This window comes from Papio anubis, chromosome 4, assembly GCF_008728515.1.
Source record: "Papio anubis isolate 15944 chromosome 4, Panubis1.0, whole genome shotgun sequence".
Taxonomy (NCBI): Eukaryota; Metazoa; Chordata; class Mammalia; order Primates; family Cercopithecidae; genus Papio; species Papio anubis.
Genome location: NC_044979.1, coordinates 88951469 through 88970223, shown reverse-complemented (window position 1 = coordinate 88970223; position 18755 = coordinate 88951469). Strand labels below are relative to the sequence as shown.

The following is an 18755-nucleotide window of genomic DNA, read 5'->3' as shown; positions in this document are numbered from 1 at the left end:
GGCCTACCCGAATTATTAGCAACCCAGGGCTTCAGTCTCTTGACCTGTCAGCATAGAACCAGTGCCTCTGTTATGATTCTGCCTATCTTGGACTTTTACTTTGGACTTGGCAATCAGAAAGAATTAACCCAGCTGTACAATCTGGAATGTTCATCAAAGCAAATTGAAATTTCAGAATATCTACTGTTTGGGATGCCATAGTATGTATAATTGAGATTCATATCCACTTTTCATTTGCAAATAGCTCAAAATGCCAGTGCTATGGGTGACCTTTAGTGTTATCAATCCCACCTAGATGATTGTGCAGAACAAGAAATTGAGCCCCAGAAAAGTTACAGATTTGCCACAAATGACACACTATTTAAGTGGCGGAACCTGGACTAAGATTTCTTGATTCTTAGGCTGGCTCCTCTTTTTTTTTTTTTTTTAATTGTTGTCTTTTCTTTTTAAACCATGCTTGCTGATTCCTTAACCAGAGGAAGAGAAGACATTTGTACAAATCCTTGTTCTTAATATAAACACCTGATGTTACTACAGCTGGTGGTCAGCATGCCCATACTATGTGTTGTTGTCACATTGTTTGTAACTGGCTATTTTAAATGGATAACTTCTAAACATGGAATTATGTTTTTATTCAACTACTTCATGCATATATTTGGCAATTCTGCACACAGTGAAGCTAATAATGATGCTTCTGATGACTGAAACATGCGGGTATTCTACTTGAGAAGGTTTCTGAATTATTGCTTAAACTTACACAAACTTAAAACAATTAGAAATTGTGAATGCTAACATAATTATCTTTGTTATCAAAGAGCTGTGCCAGCATAATCTTTAAAATTATAATATTGTGGCCTGGCTGATTTCTGCTATTTGGATTCTTTTTAAAATAAGATGTTTAAATTTTCTTTTAAAGTGTCAATTTATTGCAGTAGTGCAAGTACAACACAAGCACTCAGATAGGAAGAATTTTTCTTCAAGTTCTACTGGGAGACAGCCAAAACCTCTCCACAGGCTGATTCCTCTCCTCTTTTTATTTGCTCATTTTCAAAGGTAAAGACTGAAGAGTAAGCACCACATTAATGACCCCATATATCCCCTGAGATGAGCAATGTCCTGATACTACTTATGTCAAATATATACAGGCACATCTACTTTTTAAATAGAGCCCACCCTATCAAAATTATATTTCCAAAGGCTCTGACTCTTTAAAGAGTTAGAGCAAAGACTTCTTGGACAAACGCTACCTTGTGAAGTGCACATTCCTACTCTACATTTTTAATCGCAACTAGAAGAGTCCCATGTAATTGAATAAAACTTCATTAGACATAAAGAAAAGTAATCCTAATTACATTTTATCTTGGATTAACAAAACTCACAGTGCATATGTTTTTGGTCGTAATATATTTCCCTAAGCCCCACAATTGCTAAAAATACTGAATCAATCACCACCCAGATTGCGTCATGAAGTGTGTGAACTAGTGCATTAAAAGACCGTGTTAGCACCAACAAAGTTTATTGGGGTAACTGTATTCAAGACGCACATGGCATACCTTTAAATAGTACTGTTAAAATACCAAATAAAATGTCAACGTCTGTCAGGTCTCTGGCTTTTATAAATTGTTTAGACTGGGAAACGCTGGGGTTTTGACATTGTTCTTTTCATATGATGTAGAAAAGAAGAGACCATAAAAAGAAAAGAACAATAAAGCATAGCTCATTTTTTAAGTTCTTTCATGGAAAAACACACTCTGGATCATTACCCTTCTAATCAACAATTTCCTTCTTCCTCCCAATCCTTCCCGTCTGGTATTTACCTTTCTCTGCCTCCCTCTCTCTGGGTGGTATTCTGAGCTTATACACACTACTCAGTAATCATATTTTTAAAATCACTTCAAAAGAGAATCCCAGGATGGCATGACAGATATGTATATACGAAGGGTATTTTTAACCCGAACCATAGCTTTACTTATCATCTCTATGCTCTTAAATGCACACCGGTGGGCCCTGACTGCAGCATTCTCAGAAAGAAGGAGGCCCTGTGAGCAGGATGAGCTACTCCCTGCCTGCAGACGAGTTATTATCACACCTTGCTGGCCATCTCTGCCCTCTTCCTTCTGCCCTTCCTTTTATTACCACACCACACTCCCCACAATTCCCATACAACAACATCTCTGTTTCAGCTTCTCCTCTGGATTTCCCACACTTAATGCAACCCAGACCTCACCTTCAGCTCTCCTGAGGCCACTTTGGAAGCCAGCTCGATGACACAGCCAACAGCCATGCGTGCAGCACCGGACGAGTGCAGCTCATTCCAAATGGTGTCACTGTCCACCTGAGCAAACAGTCAGCAGAGTCCGAAGACAGAAGAAGAAAGCGAAAGAGAAGGAAGAGATGAAAGGGGGAAAGAGGGGAAGAGGTCGCGGGGGAAGAGGGACAGAGAGAGAAAGCAAATCTGTGAGGAAGGGCTGGCAGGGTAACAGCGTATGTACAATAACATTTGTCTTCCGTCTTGGCCAGCTGAAAAGGCCTTCTGGACATGGCTTTGCTTATACTTTTTCTCTACACTGACTTCTCCAATGGAAACACATTCCTGCCATGCCTCACTGCCATTCCCTGTTTAGATTTCTCATTACAAGCAGCATTACATAGGCCGGATCTGGCTTAGTTACAGGCCTGCTAGAAACCAGGCCCCAGTAGTAGATAGAGTAAAAACGAAGAGCACTTAGTTATACATAAAAATCGAATTTGCAAGTGCTAGAGGGGGAAAATTCAAATGCCCTTCTGACTGCAGGTTTACAGGGAGCCAAAGACAATTATTAGGCAGGTAGCAGCAGCAGTCAGGGAGTAGAAAGTAGCAACCGCAAGTCAGGTTCTCCAACTAAATGGAAGGAGTGTGTGGTCCTCACACTTAAAACGTTAATAGCAAATTGCAAGGAAAAATTTGATGTTCAAAGATTTCTAACTTTCAGTACAATTTGTCAGCTTGTTTCAGTTCAAACTGGTATTGTTAAAAGTGGATAGGCTAGTAAAATACATGGCTGCTTATCTACTAGAGAACATTATTATCAGAACAAAGCATGTACCAATATTCTGGATTTCCCTTTATAAAATGCATTTACTCTTTTTCATGCATGCAATGAAAACACGTAATAATGTATACATGAAAAGAACAATAGTGATTTATAATGATCATATATGTGATATTTTTTAACATATAAAATAATTCATAACATAAAAAAAAACAGTATCCGATGGGAGAAGTCTCTAATTTTAGGACACATAAGTTACTTGAAACACCAGGAAATAGAATACAAAGTTTGTGATGTAAATAGCAAGACTTCCCAAATGGATCAAAGGGGAGAAATTCTGCATAAAACAAAGCTTTTTTTTTTTTTTTTTTTAAATAATAGAGAATTAAATGCAAGAGGCCTATTCACATGGAACAAATACAATAAATAATAACAACACATATTCACGGTGTACTAAGCAGTTTTCTAAGAATTTTCACATGCCTTTTTCTCATGAGGTTCTTACAGACTTAAATACTATCAAGAACAATGAATACATAAAAATAAATAAGAACAGTAAATAAGTGCATACATAAAAAAAGAAAATTAAGATCCTATAAATAGCAGTATAGTAGTGAAGTTTCTGGAATCAAACTGGTGGGGTAAAATCATGGCTTCATCATTAAAACCTGAGTGATGTTGGGGAATTAATTAATTAATGGCTCTCTGCCTTGGTTCCTTTATCTGTGAAAATACCAACTTTTTAAAGTACCATCTGCATACGATTGTAGTGAGGATTAAATGAGTAAGTGGTAAGCAAAAGCTAGCTACCACCATTTCAGCTACTGTTATACCTGTTTCGTAAAGCCTGGCACATAGTAGAGGCCTACATGTTGACTGAATGGGTACACTGTGGCTTAGAGAGGCTACTCTGAAGACCACAGGACCCTCACGCAGAACTCTGACCCTGTCAGCACATGCCTTTCCATCACCCTCCTCAAGAAACCCATGCTTTCTAGGAGGCAGCATCCCCTATCATAGTCAATACCATCATGGTCTACACTATCAGCTAAAGAGTGAAGGAATCATTCAAATGGACGCTGAGACCTAATCATTTGCCCTCTAAATTGAAAGTTTTATTATTTTACTGAACCAATATAAATAAGTAGTTGTTTAAGCTTTGTGTAGATATATTCTTAAGGAAGATGACTGCACAAATTGAAAAAATAAAAATCATTATTTACCATGTATTATATAGGTTTTAGTCAGCTTTCCCGCCATTACAGAACTACTAGTACCAAAGAAAAGCCTGCATTAATCAGAATTTAAATTACTGGGGAAGCAAGCAAAAAAATAAAATAAATACATTCCAAAAGACTTATTCAGTGACTCAAGAACCATGTAAAATTCCTAACCCCTTTTTACTCAACTTTGGAGTACATCATAAGCTTTGTTTCTTTCTTCATTTCTTAAAGCAGTAGCAAATTTCCTTCCAAAAAATTATAAATACTGAACTTGATTAGAAAAACATTCAAGCAGCAGAGAGCACTGTCTCTTTGACCATACTAAAGGGCATTAGGTAGCCACAAATACCTTTGATATCCATATGCCTGTCCATACCTTTCTATCTGCCTAAGATGTTTGTGACTTTAATTTTGGTGTCCAAACTTCTACTAATAATGGTCATTTCGTTTTAATTCAGTTAACATTCGTTGAGTACCTACTGTGAGTTGCAGGTGGGGGTTACTTTTATAATAAAGCTATGTTCACTGATCATAAAGTATGTTGAGCACATAGGTGGATGATGGATATTTTGACTCATAACCAATGTTTAGGCTTATCCCTAAAGAAGCTCTCTTTAGGAATCTATGGGATTTACCATCCATTAATTTACTTATATTGAAACAAAAACAATATTTATCTCAATACCACTTCAACTGATGTTTTGCTTACATTTAGTTTATAACTAAATGGTAATGGTCAAGTTTTGTGGTTATAATATGTTCAAAAATGGGTAATTGTACTTAATTCTGAATTTACAAACAGGTTTGTTTTTGTCGGTTCAGGCTGCCATAACAAAATACCATGGGCTGGGTAGCTTAAACAAAAGAAATTTTATTTCTCACAATTCAGGAGGCTTTGAAGTTCAAGATCAAGGTGCCAACCCATTTGGTGACTGGTGAGGACTCTCCTCTTGGCTTGCAGATGGCCACGTGTCTGCTACATCCTCACATGGCCTTTCCTTGTACTAAAGTTCCCTCCATTTAAGGATATCAATCCTATTGGATTAGCACACACCACCCTTATGACTTAATTTAATCAATTTAATCTTAATTACTTTCTAAAGGTAGTCAAATATAATTAGATTAGTGATTTGAGCTTCAGTACATAAATGTTGAGGGCACACTCTTCAGCTCATAGTAAGATTAAATCACAAAAGCTTGTTCATAAGTCAAATTACAAGCATACTTTCTTAAGGCATGATGTTCCAAATGGGGTTCAGGGCCAAATTAGCTGCCAAAAGCTAACCACAGTATTTTCCATGTTACAGTTTCATTAAAACTTCAGTGATAAAACAGGATGCATAACTTACGAATTCTGCTATAATCTGTGTAACTAGAAGAACGTCCATATCAACTTTCCAACATTCCCAATGGCAAAAAGTATTTTTCCTCCCTCTACGTCCCTCTCATTGGTTGGCAATCTTTCCAACCAATTTCCCTATATTAGTGATAGCATCAGGAGGGCCACTTCCTTAAGAGAGCTCTGATTTTAACAGCTGAAGAACATCTTGACAGTAGGAAAAAACTCTGGGTAAGAGAAGACAGTTGAGTTCATAGACTGATAGTGGTTCCTGGCATAGAATAAGATATTTTGGAACTGGAGGGGAAGAAAAAAGGGAAAGAAGGATTTTCTTGGAATGGATATAGATATGCAGGATTAAGAGGCTGAAATGGCAATGCAATAATGATGAAAGTAGACACCAGAAGGGTTTGGAACTCTAAGAAGACAGGTACCCTCACATTTGGAAGTTGAAGGACAGTGGCATAGAGTTGGCTCTGGAAATGGAAAAATAATGCAAGACATAATAGATGAGGCTGGAAAAGAAAGGAATGACAGTGGAGCAGGGAGCCACCTTGAGCACAGTGGCCCACTACTAAGGGCTTGCTAAAGTTGAGAAGCCATGCAAGGCACTTGGACACAGGAAGGGGAGCATCACACACTGGGTCCTATTGTGGGGAGGGAGGGGGGAGGGATAGTATTAGGAGATATACCTAATGTAAATGATGAGTTAATGGGTGCAGCACACCAACATGGCACATGTATACATATGTAACAAACTTGCACGTTGTGCACATGTACCCTAGAACTTAAATTATAATAAAAAAAATAGAACTGCTATATTCTGAAAAAATATGCTTTGCCATTTTTCTTTCCATGCACATAAATTCCCCTTTGTCTCTCCAACAACTTATACTTTTTCACAGTGAGAGAGAGATAGGGAGAAAGAGAGAGAGAGAGACTTTCTGTGTGTGTGTGTGTGTGTGTGTGTGTGTGTGCACGCATTAAGGAGTAATAGTACATGAGCTGAAAGGGAGATTACGATGGATATAGAAGAAAGGTAAAGAAAATGATGATCAAAATAGAATTTTGCTTCAATATACATAAAAATACAGATTTTGTGGTGAGGATGATATTTTCCCAAATTCCTTTTCACATCAAGAACTGAACCTGGCTGTCTTGGATCATGGTTCTGTGTTAGTGACAGTATCAAAAGAATATGATTATTTCTTCTCTGAATGATTCAGAGTAGAGACCCCTTCTACCTGTGACAACCAGGCATGTTTGTTGATTAGGGAAGATATAGAACGCATTGAGTGGAAGGAAAATCCAAAATCCACCTCTTCTGGTCCTGAGAGAATGGAGAAAGCTGGACTCAAGAGGTGCGACAGAAACAAGTAACACAGAAAGCAACATGTGAGCAAACGAGAGAAAAATCGACAAAATAGTCAGTGAGCCTTCACTTTGGTTGATATTTGGGTCTTTTTTTTTTTTTTTTTTTCCAGACAGAGTCTCGCTCTGTCATCCAGGCTGGAGTGCAGTAGCTCGATCTTGGCTCACTGCAACCTCTGCTTCCTGAGTTCAAGCCATTCTTCCACTTCAGCCTCCCAAGTAGACGGGATTTCAGGCACCCGCCACCACACCAAACTAATTTTTGTATTTTTAGTAGATATGGGGTTTCACCATGTTGGCCAGGCTAGTCTTGAACTCCTGATCTCAGGTGATCCGTCTGCCTCAGCCTCCCAAAGTGCTGGGATTACAGGTGTGAACCGCCACGTTCAGTCAATATTTGGGACTTTTTGAAGTTATTTCTACACTAAACTGTGGGCACCATACAATAAAGTCTGTAGAGTGGTGTGAAAAAACTAACGGAATATTAGACTACAGCATTCCTGAGATGCTCTTGCTTCCTGTGTAGTGCAGCTGGAAGCCTCAAGTTCTCACCATCCTCCAAGGGGTACGACATGGGAGAGCCCGTGAAATGGTTTAACTATGGGTGGAGCCAAATGGAGTCCACAGAGGGGTTCAGGGGAACCCCAGTACCAACGTGAGCCAAAAGGGGGCTACTGGAGCCCGGGAGCCCTGCCAAGCTCCAGCTGGCAGAGAAATCAGTAATCAGAGTTAATCTGCTGCCGACCTCAGCTTCAAATTCTGGGAGATCAGGAATAGTTGGTGCAGAGAGGTTGCCGTGGAACCCTGAGTGTTCAGAGGACAGCATGAGGATCCAGGTACCCCTTCAGGTCTCCGTCCCTCCCTCAGGTGCCTAAATGCCATCTTCAAAGAGGAATCTGAGAGGCTAAGCAATTACCTAAAGATATTAAGTCCAATAATAAGGTGATCTTGAACAGACAGTATTTCTAAACTGAAAGGAAGTTATCAAACTGGAAGAGGCTGATATATTATTAATTGTGGAGAGAATCACTATAATTGGGGAAAAAAAATAACATATTTATCACACAATTGAGGGAGCATGGGAAATATTGTGTCCCATTTATTTCCAAGGTCAGGAATTTATTTTGCCACATGGCAGGGGGCAAAATCTAGCCAGGATTCTGGGCAGAAGTCTCTAAGGATATGCTGTACACATGGGCTAGTGAGGTTTAAATTGTATTTTACAGTATGGCAATACCTAAAGATTCCTACCTAGGAATCTGTACCAAGCCTTGCTTTATGCGCCATTCTAAAAAACAGTATGCTTTTAACTTTCAAATGTTTCAATGATGTAACTAATGTACAAAGCATGAAGGGAGCTTTAGTAGAAATAGGTCCACAGAGGCCTTGTTTTATTGCCAGAATTAAAATCTATCAGTCTTGAAATAGGCGTCCCAAAGTTCAACTCACTTTATAAATATGTAGGAGGGTCTGGACCTAACATACATCCAGAACTGGGGTTGAGAAGTGTAAGTGAAGCTATTCCACAAAATGTCTTTCTGTGTGAAGAAACAAACACACTCGGTGAGATAGGGCAGAATCCCGCTTTAGGGTGAGAGTCACAGGAGCTTGGCCCATAAGAAAGATTTAGTCATCAGAGGAGGAGGCACAATCTGAAGTAGCACAGAGTCTGTTACTGAGATTCTCTCCCAACCCACACTCCCAGAGTCCTGTGTGTTTAATAGGGTAGAAAGGGGTTGAGAGACACAGAAGATTGTTAGTAATAAAATAGGCAAAACATTTTAAACCCTCTAAAAATATGAGAATTAAGTAGAACATTTTTGTATCAATTTTAAAGATTATGATCTTAAAAGAGGGAAGGAAGCACATTTTCTGTTTCTCTATAAACCTCAGAGAATCCTGAGCACTCGGCAATGTGAAGACCCCAGAATATCGGTAATGTGCATCAGCAGGGGCCAGCAGAACTCACTGATAACAAAGAAAGAAAAGAGAAGGAAGGAGGGAGGGAAGGAAGGAAGGGAGGGAGGGAGGGAATAAAAGTAAGAAATTAAAAAAAGGAAGGAAAGAAAGAAAGCCAGACTCAAGAGGTGCGACAGAAACAGAGGACACAGAAAGTGATATGTGAGTAAAAAGAAAAGGAAGGAGGGAGGAAGGGAGGAAAGAAGGAGGGAAGGAAGGAAAGGAAGGAAGGAAGCAAGAAAGCAACCAAGAAGGAAAACCATACCCAAGAGGGGTGACAGAAACAGGGGACACAGAAAGTGTATGTGAGCAAAAAGTACATGAGAGAGAGGAAGGAAGGAAGGAAGGAAGGAAGGAAGGAAGGAAGGAAGGAAGGGAGGAAGGGAGAAAGATCGGGCATTCAGAAGCACATGGTACTATTCACATTAGGCATTACCTAGGCTCCTAAAATAATTAGGAAGATGCACTCTCTGTGGAGGCATGGAGGAATTGCAAGAGGTTAAAGAGTTGGGCCGGTAAAGCCCTAGTTATACATCTATTTATGAAAACTTAGCTACTACATAATGCTGTTCACATTTAAAAGAAGAATAACATGTTGCAATCTCTCTTACTAGTGGTGATCCAGAATAAGGGATAAAAAGGATGCGTGCTGAGTTAAACATAACTTAGGAAACATGAATAGCAGAAACATGATCTTATTTACTCAGTCATAGCAGAATGCAATTCAGAAAATATATAGAGAAAGTAATTGAAAACTAAAATTTAACAGTCCACGTTTTCAGTTTTATTGTATATTTCCCTACTCTATAAAGTTATTTTCTTTTTATTTAGAAATAATAATGACAATAACAATAATATTATCATCTAGCAATTATTGAGTATTTACTAAGATCCAGGCACCATGCAAAGCTTTTGCCCATAGTAACTAATACAATTCTTACAGTGACCATTGATGTAAATGCTATTATTAAGCAGTTTTATATATGAATTTCAGAGGCAATTCAGCTAGAAATTAGAGAAGGTAGAAAAAGAACTGAGAAAAGTGTGAGCTGTTTACCCACAGTAATTTTTATGCTAGTAAAATCAAAATCCAAAAAGTAAAATAAATAATAAAATGATATTTTGAAAAACAGATTCTAATCATATATGTATAAAGAGTTTTTAATTAAATAAATTAGCTAAGACCTGCAAGAACGTTTTTTCTTTCAAGGTATTGAAACCCTACCCTGTTAAAAGTGCTAAAATATTTTTTAAAATCAAATGTTTCAAGTGGTACCTGGAATAGTTGAGCTTTTCTTGAGTGTTGTGATTTGTTTGCTATTATGCTAGAGCAGTAATTCTCAGTGAAAGTGATTTTGCATCTAACAGGTCGTTTGGCGCTTTCTGGAGACATTTTTTGTTGTCATGACTGAGTAAGGGAGATGCGCTACTGGCTTCTAGTGCACAGAATCCAGGAATGCCACTACGCATCCTACGATGCATGTTTTTTATTTGGTATATAACCAAAAATAACTTTAATCAATGTCTTTTCCCTGAATCTGTCCAAATAATTCTGTCTACTGAACAGAATCAATGCTGTTATATATTTAGTTTTAAACATTATTCTGCCCTTGGTTTCTTAAGTGTCACAAATGTTAGTGACAGAACCAGGAAAAACTCTTCATAGTTCTTCCCATTCCTTTGCTTCATTCTCACCTTACCACTCCTTAATACACCAAAAGAAAGGACTGCAATTTTATTTAATGATTCCAAAAAAAGATAATTATATAATATCATTGGCAAAATAAAGAGTCAAGGAATATCATATAATTTATGAGTCTATACAAAACCACACACACATACACACACACACACACACACACACACACGAAATTGCTACCTATTAAAAGCCAAGTTTTTGAGAAACCGTTGTTCATGAGAATGTTGGGTTCATCCTACACATGTGGCAGGCTGGGGTACATGGAAAGCCTGCTGCCTTTGAGTGGCCATGATTCATTCTGTTAAGTGAAAAATATGTGGGCACTGATTCTGAGTAACCCACCCTTTTAATTGTTCACTGTCTTTGAAACAGATTCTGAGCAGCTGAGAGATGGGTATAACATTTCAAAACCATTGTTTACACCATTTCTTTATTCCACTGTGAGTTAAGAACATAAATTAAAATGATAAAAATCCATGACCAACTCAGGATTTTGCAAGAATATCAAGATGCTTCCTGAGTGCCCTCTTATCCGGAAGTCTCTGTGCTTCTGCCAGCCTCTGGGGCAAGCACCTAGTGGCCTTCAGTTTTCCTTTGTCCTTTTATTGTTCACACGGAGAGCAATCACAGCAACATTCTCTTTTAAAATGCCTTCTTGGATTTGAATCAGGAATAATTTAAATGTTTACTAGGTTGTAAAAAACAAAAAAAATTCTTGAGCTGGCTTTTGGTGGTGTGTGCGTACAGGCCCAGCTACTCAGAAAGCTGAGGTGGGAGGATCACTTGAGCCCAGAGGTTTGAGGCCAGTCTGGGTAACACAGTGAGACATGAAAGCAAAGAAAGAAAAAAGAAAAGGAAAAAAAAAAAAAAAAAAAAAGGGGGAAAAGAAAAGGGAAAGGAGAGGAGAGGACAGGATTTCCTTGGTGTTAAAGGGAGTAATTGTCTTATACATATTGGAATCAAGTAGTATTCATGAGTCCACAGACAGGGACAAAGAACCAAAAAAAAAAAATACTTGGAAAGACTCAAATACACAAGGGGTACAGATTAGGGCTAAGGAAGTAGCCATGTGTTCAAATGACTCCAGAAGCCACAATGGTGGCATAGACATAATGTCAGGTAACTGGGGATGAGGGACAGGCTCTCTGGTTGGAGCTACGGTTGACTGGAGTGTTTGTGTCCCAGCTAAAAGGTGGCTACGCAGTTCCAAACAATTTTTTTCTTAAGGAAATGATAGCATGATATTTATTAGTAGCCCTAAATATTGTATACTTAGATGCAATTTTTCTATCTTAAATATTGACAATAATTCACTTAAAAACCCCCAGTCAGGCTAAGAGAAATCTATGTATGTATTGAATATGGCTTCTAACCTGGCAGTGCATAACTTCTGCTACCCAGGGTGATTTATTTTTACACAAAGTTTGAAAATCCTAAAGCGGGAAAGGCAAAAAAAAAAAAAAAAAAAAAAAAAAAACAGTCTCAGCAGAACTAGTTCAGTTGATTCCTTGTGTGGTAACCATCAAAGCTTAATTCAAGGAGGTTTCTCAGGGCAGTGCCCTGGGAGAGTAGAAGTCCTCTAACTCTTACAGAGGTGTGTTACTGAAGGATTCCAGCCTGCGCCTGAGGACAAGGCCAGACATGATCTGTTGAATCTAATAAAAAATAACTGGGGTTTTTATGTTCTATGTCTTTTGTATCTCACTTTTAGTAATCTGCATTTATTGCATCTTGTAAAAGTATTTCTTCACAACAGAAAGGAAATGAAATGTAAGTAAACAAAACCTTGCCCCTTACCAAATAATAATTTGAGAAGCATTAACTTCATAGAGAAATGATTTTCTTTGCAAATTGTTTAAAGAAAGAGTTCTATTTGGATAAAAGGATAGAAAGAAAAGGTGAAGCCAGAAGTGAAATTATAAATGTTTTAGGAATTTTTTAAATAAGTTCCACCTATCAAGATAAATTATACCAAGAAAGAATGACTGCCAATAATTTGCCTGAGTTGTACACCAAAATTTGGTACCTATAGACTGGTATAACCACAGGATTTGGAGAAATTGTTAGGCTTTAAATATACTTTTAAACAGAGATTAAAAGGAAGCAAGCTTTGGACAAATCCTCCTCTACTTTATCCCATTCTTTTAGGTGGTAGCATAAGCAAGGACATCATCGACATTTAGTGCATTAACACCTTATTTTGTTGCCTTAGCGTTGGAGACCTTGTAAACCAGCAGTTCCACTTGCAAACTATTCAAACATGGGCAAGTTCATTCACTGATCCAAGACCTAAGAAAAATGGAGATAATACTCCTTCCTCATAGGATTATTGTTAGCATTCAATTAGTCAATACATATAAAGTGCTTAACACAGCACAAGACAATGCTGGAGGCAGTAAGCTCTCAGACAATGGTAACTAAGAAAAAAAAAATCCCCGCATTTTGTTTCTAACATTACTTTCTATTTAGCAGCACATCAAAGGACAAAAATCATCTGTGATAATGCTGGAAGCCAGGAACTACCTCCAATCAGAAAGCTACATATTTTCTAGCCACATATGGATCTAGTTCAACTGTAGTTTCCTGAATGAATGTGGGTCTTTGCAGGCTTTTCCAAGCACATCAAGCATAGCTCAATCACTGGAACTTGAAACAAAGCTAATGCTCTGAAAAGCCGCACATGATAGAAATTAAGCTACCTGTCCTGAAAGTGGATGTGAAGGTATTTCAAATGGGAAGGGAATGACTTAGAAGAAAAGGAATTTAGGCACAGTCTCCTTTGTATAATCTAAATGCAGCCCGTTGCTTCCTTGTGGAAATATTCCCAGAGTTAAATGTAATACTATTGTGCCCATTAACAGAACAGGTTTCATATGCACTGTGCATGTTTAATGTGGTACACTATCCCTCCTCAGATGCCTTGAACATTTCACCCTGAAAGTTGGGAAATGAAACTCTTCACCCAATTCTAAGCAGTTTAGTAAGTTCTTGCTGCTATGTTATACTGATGCTAGGGCTACAGGGCATTTTCTGAATAATTGAGTTTAAGCTTAAATAATGATCAGATGCCCCTAGAAACCTATTGGCAGACAGCAGACTCAACAAACAGAGGTTTTTCATTGCAATATTGATTCTGTGCCATTTTAGCCATGTTGTATAAAAGCTTAACCGTAAAATAAAATAAAAATCATTTTAACTTTTGCACTGTGTCAGATAAAGCGTATTTTTTAAAAATGAATCATCTACTGTGGACCAAATATTTCTGCAAACAGCATCTTGATTTGGTAACTTAAAAATTACCTAATTTCATCTTCTAATGCCAAATTTCTTTTTGTATTTGCTTTGGGAAACAAAATAATTATCTTTTCCCACCTAAGAGGTATTTGATAAGCTCAACATTTTCCTATCCTTGATCCTTTACGATTAGGGTTAAAGCTGACGATTCCACACAAACATTTTCTAAAAGATAGTGTCTTATTTATAATAGGGAAAACCAAATTACTTTAGTGAGCTAACGTTAGGTGATTGGTTAATGACTTATGATACATTTATACCATGGGCTATTAGATAGTCATTAACATTTTGTTTTAAATACTTAGTGGAACCGAGAATACTTTATAATGTTAATTTTTGAGTGTTAGGATTAATAATATACATAGTATAATACATACGAAGGAAAGGTTTAATATGGGTTATTTTATTTTTAATTTATAATTTCATATATATATATATACAGTTTTTGTTTTGAGACGAGGTCTCACTATGCTGCCCAGGCTTGTCTCAAACTCGTGGGCTCAAGCATTCCACCCACCTTGTACTCCCAAAGTGCTGGGATTACAGGTGTGCACTGCTGCACCCGGCTAAATTTCATGTAGTTTTCAAATAGTTTTACAACAAAAAATGAATTATCTAATAGTGAAAAAATATATATAACAGGGAATATTGAGAGGTAGGTGTTAATGGGTCTTACCAGAAAAGTTGTGTTTACAAAGGAAGAAAAAAAAATTTAAGGCATCCTAGGCAGGGGTTAAAGCATGAAAACAAAGAAGAAACGATTTTAGTATTATGGAAGAAAGTCAATCTGACCCTAGAGTTTATGTTAAGAAACAAAATGGAAATGAAATCTCATAGGTAATTAGCTGGATTATAAAAAACAAAACAAAACAAAACAAAAAACCCAGACTTGAATTCTGTCTTCCTCCTTTCACTTCTTTCATTTACAGCTAAATTCCTTGAACGAAGTATCTGCTTTTCACTTTATAATCCTTTGCGGGAACCTCCATCATTCTGCTAAACTCTTTCTGAAACTGCTTAATCTTAGGTTGAAAATGATCTTCTTCTCGCCAAAATCAACAAACTTTTTCTCAGTCATCATGATCCACCCAAACCTTCCATTGTGCTCTCAGGAATATCAAACTCCTCTACATTTTCCATATATTTTCTAAGGTGCCCCACTCCTTAGCTGAGAGCCTCCAAGGTTGGCTACTCCCTGATCTGCTCAAGTGGTAGCTGTTTCCTCTCTCACACCTCCCACAAACCACTATACTGTAGCAGAGCAGAAGGATTATGTCCTTGTTCTTCACTGCTGGCACGAACACAAGTCCTGCACCTATCCCCACAATACTTTCTTGTAAAAAAGAACTGTATCACTCAGAAAAAGAGAAGACAGAACGCAGTGAGATGCCCGACTCTGAGTCCTAATGCAGTCCGGGTTCCTTTATTCTCTGTTACACTAGAGAAGGTGTTAGTCCTTCTAAAATCTGTCTCACTGCCTGCAATTGGACCTCACCAGCTTCTGCTTTTCACCGTCATACATAGAGCTTTTCCATGACTTTGTTGTTTGTATAATTCCCCTCCAAATTGTAGACATTGTATTGAGATTCAAATAGGTTCAAGCATCTGCTATTAAAAATGTATATTATATAAATATAATATTATATACATTATATAAATATAAACTATATAATATATGATATATAGTATTAATATTACATATTTTTATTATTCAGCAATATTATTACATATATGTGTGTATTTGTTTATATGTATGTATATATGTGTATGTGAAGATTTTATATATATCTATATAATTTTAATAATTATATATTTTTATAATTATATACAAATATATATTTTTTATAATTTATATGTATATATAAAATCTTTGTCCTTAATCCTATCAATCCCTCCGGTTCCCACGCTTTTCTTCTTCTCCATTTAATAGTCAACATTCTTCAAAAGGTGATCTGTCCTACTTTCTCCTTTTCCTCATGTCTCCTTCAGTTATCAACCTCTAATTTCTCCTCCAACCTCATTAGTCCACTAAAGAAGTTCTTACAAAAGTTACCAGTGGCCGTCATGCTACTAAATCCAAGGTCATCTTTTTTCATCTCAGCCTTCTGGCCCTAAACTTTCAAAACTATTGGCTGCATCTTCCTTTTCACAAGACTATTCTTGGCTTCTGTAACTTCATGCTCTCCTGGTTTTCCTCTATCTTTTCCCTTCCTAATCAATCTCCCTTGGAGGCTCATACTAAGTCTTCTCATTTTTAAATACTGAAATTACTCAAGTCCAAGTCTTTGTCTTTTCCTCTGCTTCTCCACACCTCCTAGGCAAGGCCACCAGACTTATGAATTCAGCCATCACTCATCTCATATATTTCACAGATTTCTATTTCCAAAGATGGACTCTTCTCTGGGAACCAGCCCAATATATATTAGTCCATCTACTCAATATCACTTGGATGCATCAAAGTCATTTAAAACTCTATACCGAGATCAAACTTCTGACCTTCTGCCAGACTTCTCTAACTTAGAAATGGAACCATGATTGATCCAGTGGCTCAAGTCAGAGACCAATGAGTTGTCTTTAATGGCACCTTCTCCCTATCCTTTCTCCATCCTCTTTTATTTCATGACAAATTCCTGTTGATTTTGTTTTTAAATATCACTCAAATGTATGCAGTTATATCTGAATGCATTCCTTGAATATGTTGCCTTTTGAATTCCTGCCTTTTGAATTACTCCTCCAGTAATTATTCTAACATCCACAGAGTGGAGAAGACACAGAGCTCACTTTGTGAGTGCTCAGACGAAAGGCACATGAGGGTGGCAGATGGAAGATGGCTGTCTGCAAGCCACAAAGAGAGCTCTCACTGTGTGATTCAACATCCACACAGACAATCCATTCAATATCCTGATTTCTGAGTTCTCTGGCTCTTTGCTTTCAATACATTAGTTTTTGTTTACAGTCATATTCCTAGACCCTATCATTACCAATACCACTTTCATGATTTCAATGTCAGGCATCCTACTCTCCTACTATCCTATCACTCCAGTTATAGCTTCATCTGAACCAGGACTTCCAATCCATTCATCTTATTCATGTTTGCTTATCCATCAATCACCCCCACCACCATGTTTGCTTTCCTTCTTATCTGGGTTAAACTTCAGACCCATCATTAAATTTACTTTCTCACATATACACTTAGTCATCTTGTCTCTTTCTCCAGCCAGCATACTCCCTTTGTGTATTCTGCTCAGGTTGCCATAACTCATGACCATAGGTTAGGTGGCTTTCACACAGACATGCATCTCTCACAGTTCTGGATGCTGGAAGTCCCAGATCAGCTCCAGCAGGGTTTGTTCTCTGGTGAGAGCTCTCTTTGTGGCTTACAGACAGCCGTCTTCCCTCTGCCACCCTCAGGTGCCTTACGTGTGAGCACTCACAAAGTGGGCTCTGGTGTTTCTTCTTCTTCTTCTTCTTCTTCTTCCTTCTTCTTCTTCTTCTTCTTCTTCTTCTTCTTCTTCTTTATTTCTTCTTCTTCTTCTTCTTCTTCTTCTTCTTCTTCTTCTTCTTCTTCTTCATCCTCATCCTCTTCCTCTTCCTCTTCTTCTTCTTCTTCTTCATCCTCTTCTTCTTCTTCCTCGTCTTCTTCATCTTCTTCTTCTCCATCAGCACTTTCTTCCCTGTAAATTAGGTAGTCTTCTTTATTTCTTCTTCTTCTTCTTCTTCTTCTTCTTCTTCTTCTTCTTCTTCTTCTTCTTCTTCTTCTTTCTTCTTTCTTCTTTCTTCTTCTTCTTCTTTTTTTCTTTTTTCTTTACAGGGTCTTGCCCTGTCACTGGGCCGGAGTGCAGTGGTGCCATATCAGTTCACTGCAGTCTCAACCCCTGGGCTAAAGTCATCCTCCCACCTCAGCCTCCAGAGCAGCTGGGGCTACAGGCACACACCACCACACCTGGCTAATTACTATTTTTAGTGAAGATGGGGTTTTGCCCTGTTGCCCAGGCTGGTCTCAAACTCCTGAGCTCAAGTGATCACCTGCCTTAGCCTCCAAATTGCTGAGATTACAGGTGTGAACCACTGTGCCTGGCCTCTTCCACTTCTTACAAGGGTACCAGCCTATTTGACTGGGGACCTTAAGACTGCATGTGATCCTTATCATCTCCTCATAGGCCTGTATTGAAATACAGCCACACTGGACATTAGGGCTTCAACATATGAATTTTGGGGAGGCACGGACATACTTTCAATCACTTTGTCCCTTTCTCCCTCCAACATACTCCTGTGGTAAAATTATCATCCTGATTAAACACAAGTCACACCTGCTCTGTTCCTGCACTTAAGCGTACCCAAAAGCCAAATGACTTGTCGCCTAAATTCATGATCACAAACCTTAAATAAACATTACGTGATGCCCAGCAATCATACTATATTCCTTAACAATGAACTCTCCTATCCTTTCAGATGAGCATTTCTACCTTCCTTTCCTTTCTTTCTTCCAATCTCCTACCCTGCTCATTCCTTACTGTTTGCTGATGGCTTTTCTTCTTATTTCACCAGATAATAGCAGCAGTTCGAATACAATGTCTACATTCTTCCACCAGAAATTCTACTCACCTACCCCACCATCCTTGATCCTATGTGAGAACAATTTTGACGTGTGCACTTAATCTTAGTCCCTCTCACCTATTCAAGGACATCTCACTCACCGCTTTCCTCTCTCTCTCTCTGATAACCTGTGTTTTCTTCTATTGGGTTATTTCCATCAGAATAAAAAACATATTAAGTCTTAAAAAAAACAAAACAAAATGACAAATAAAAGTATTATATTATAATATTATAGCAGAATA

At 37.9% G+C, this 18755-nt stretch overlaps 1 protein-coding gene across 1 annotated transcript in view; it reads right to left on the bottom strand.

Annotated features, from left to right (window-relative positions):
* The window catches only part of LOC116268674 (histone deacetylase 5-like), a 194852-nt gene that overhangs the window by 158857 nt on the left and 17240 nt on the right, over positions 1–18755 (bottom strand). The window contains exons 3-4 of the mRNA XM_031665859.1: positions 7621–7769; positions 2228–2335 (exon numbers count right to left, since the gene is read on the bottom strand). Of these exons, the coding sequence (XP_031521719.1) occupies positions 2228–2335; positions 7621–7769 (257 nt within the window). The remainder of the gene's footprint in view (positions 1–2227; positions 2336–7620; positions 7770–18755) is intronic.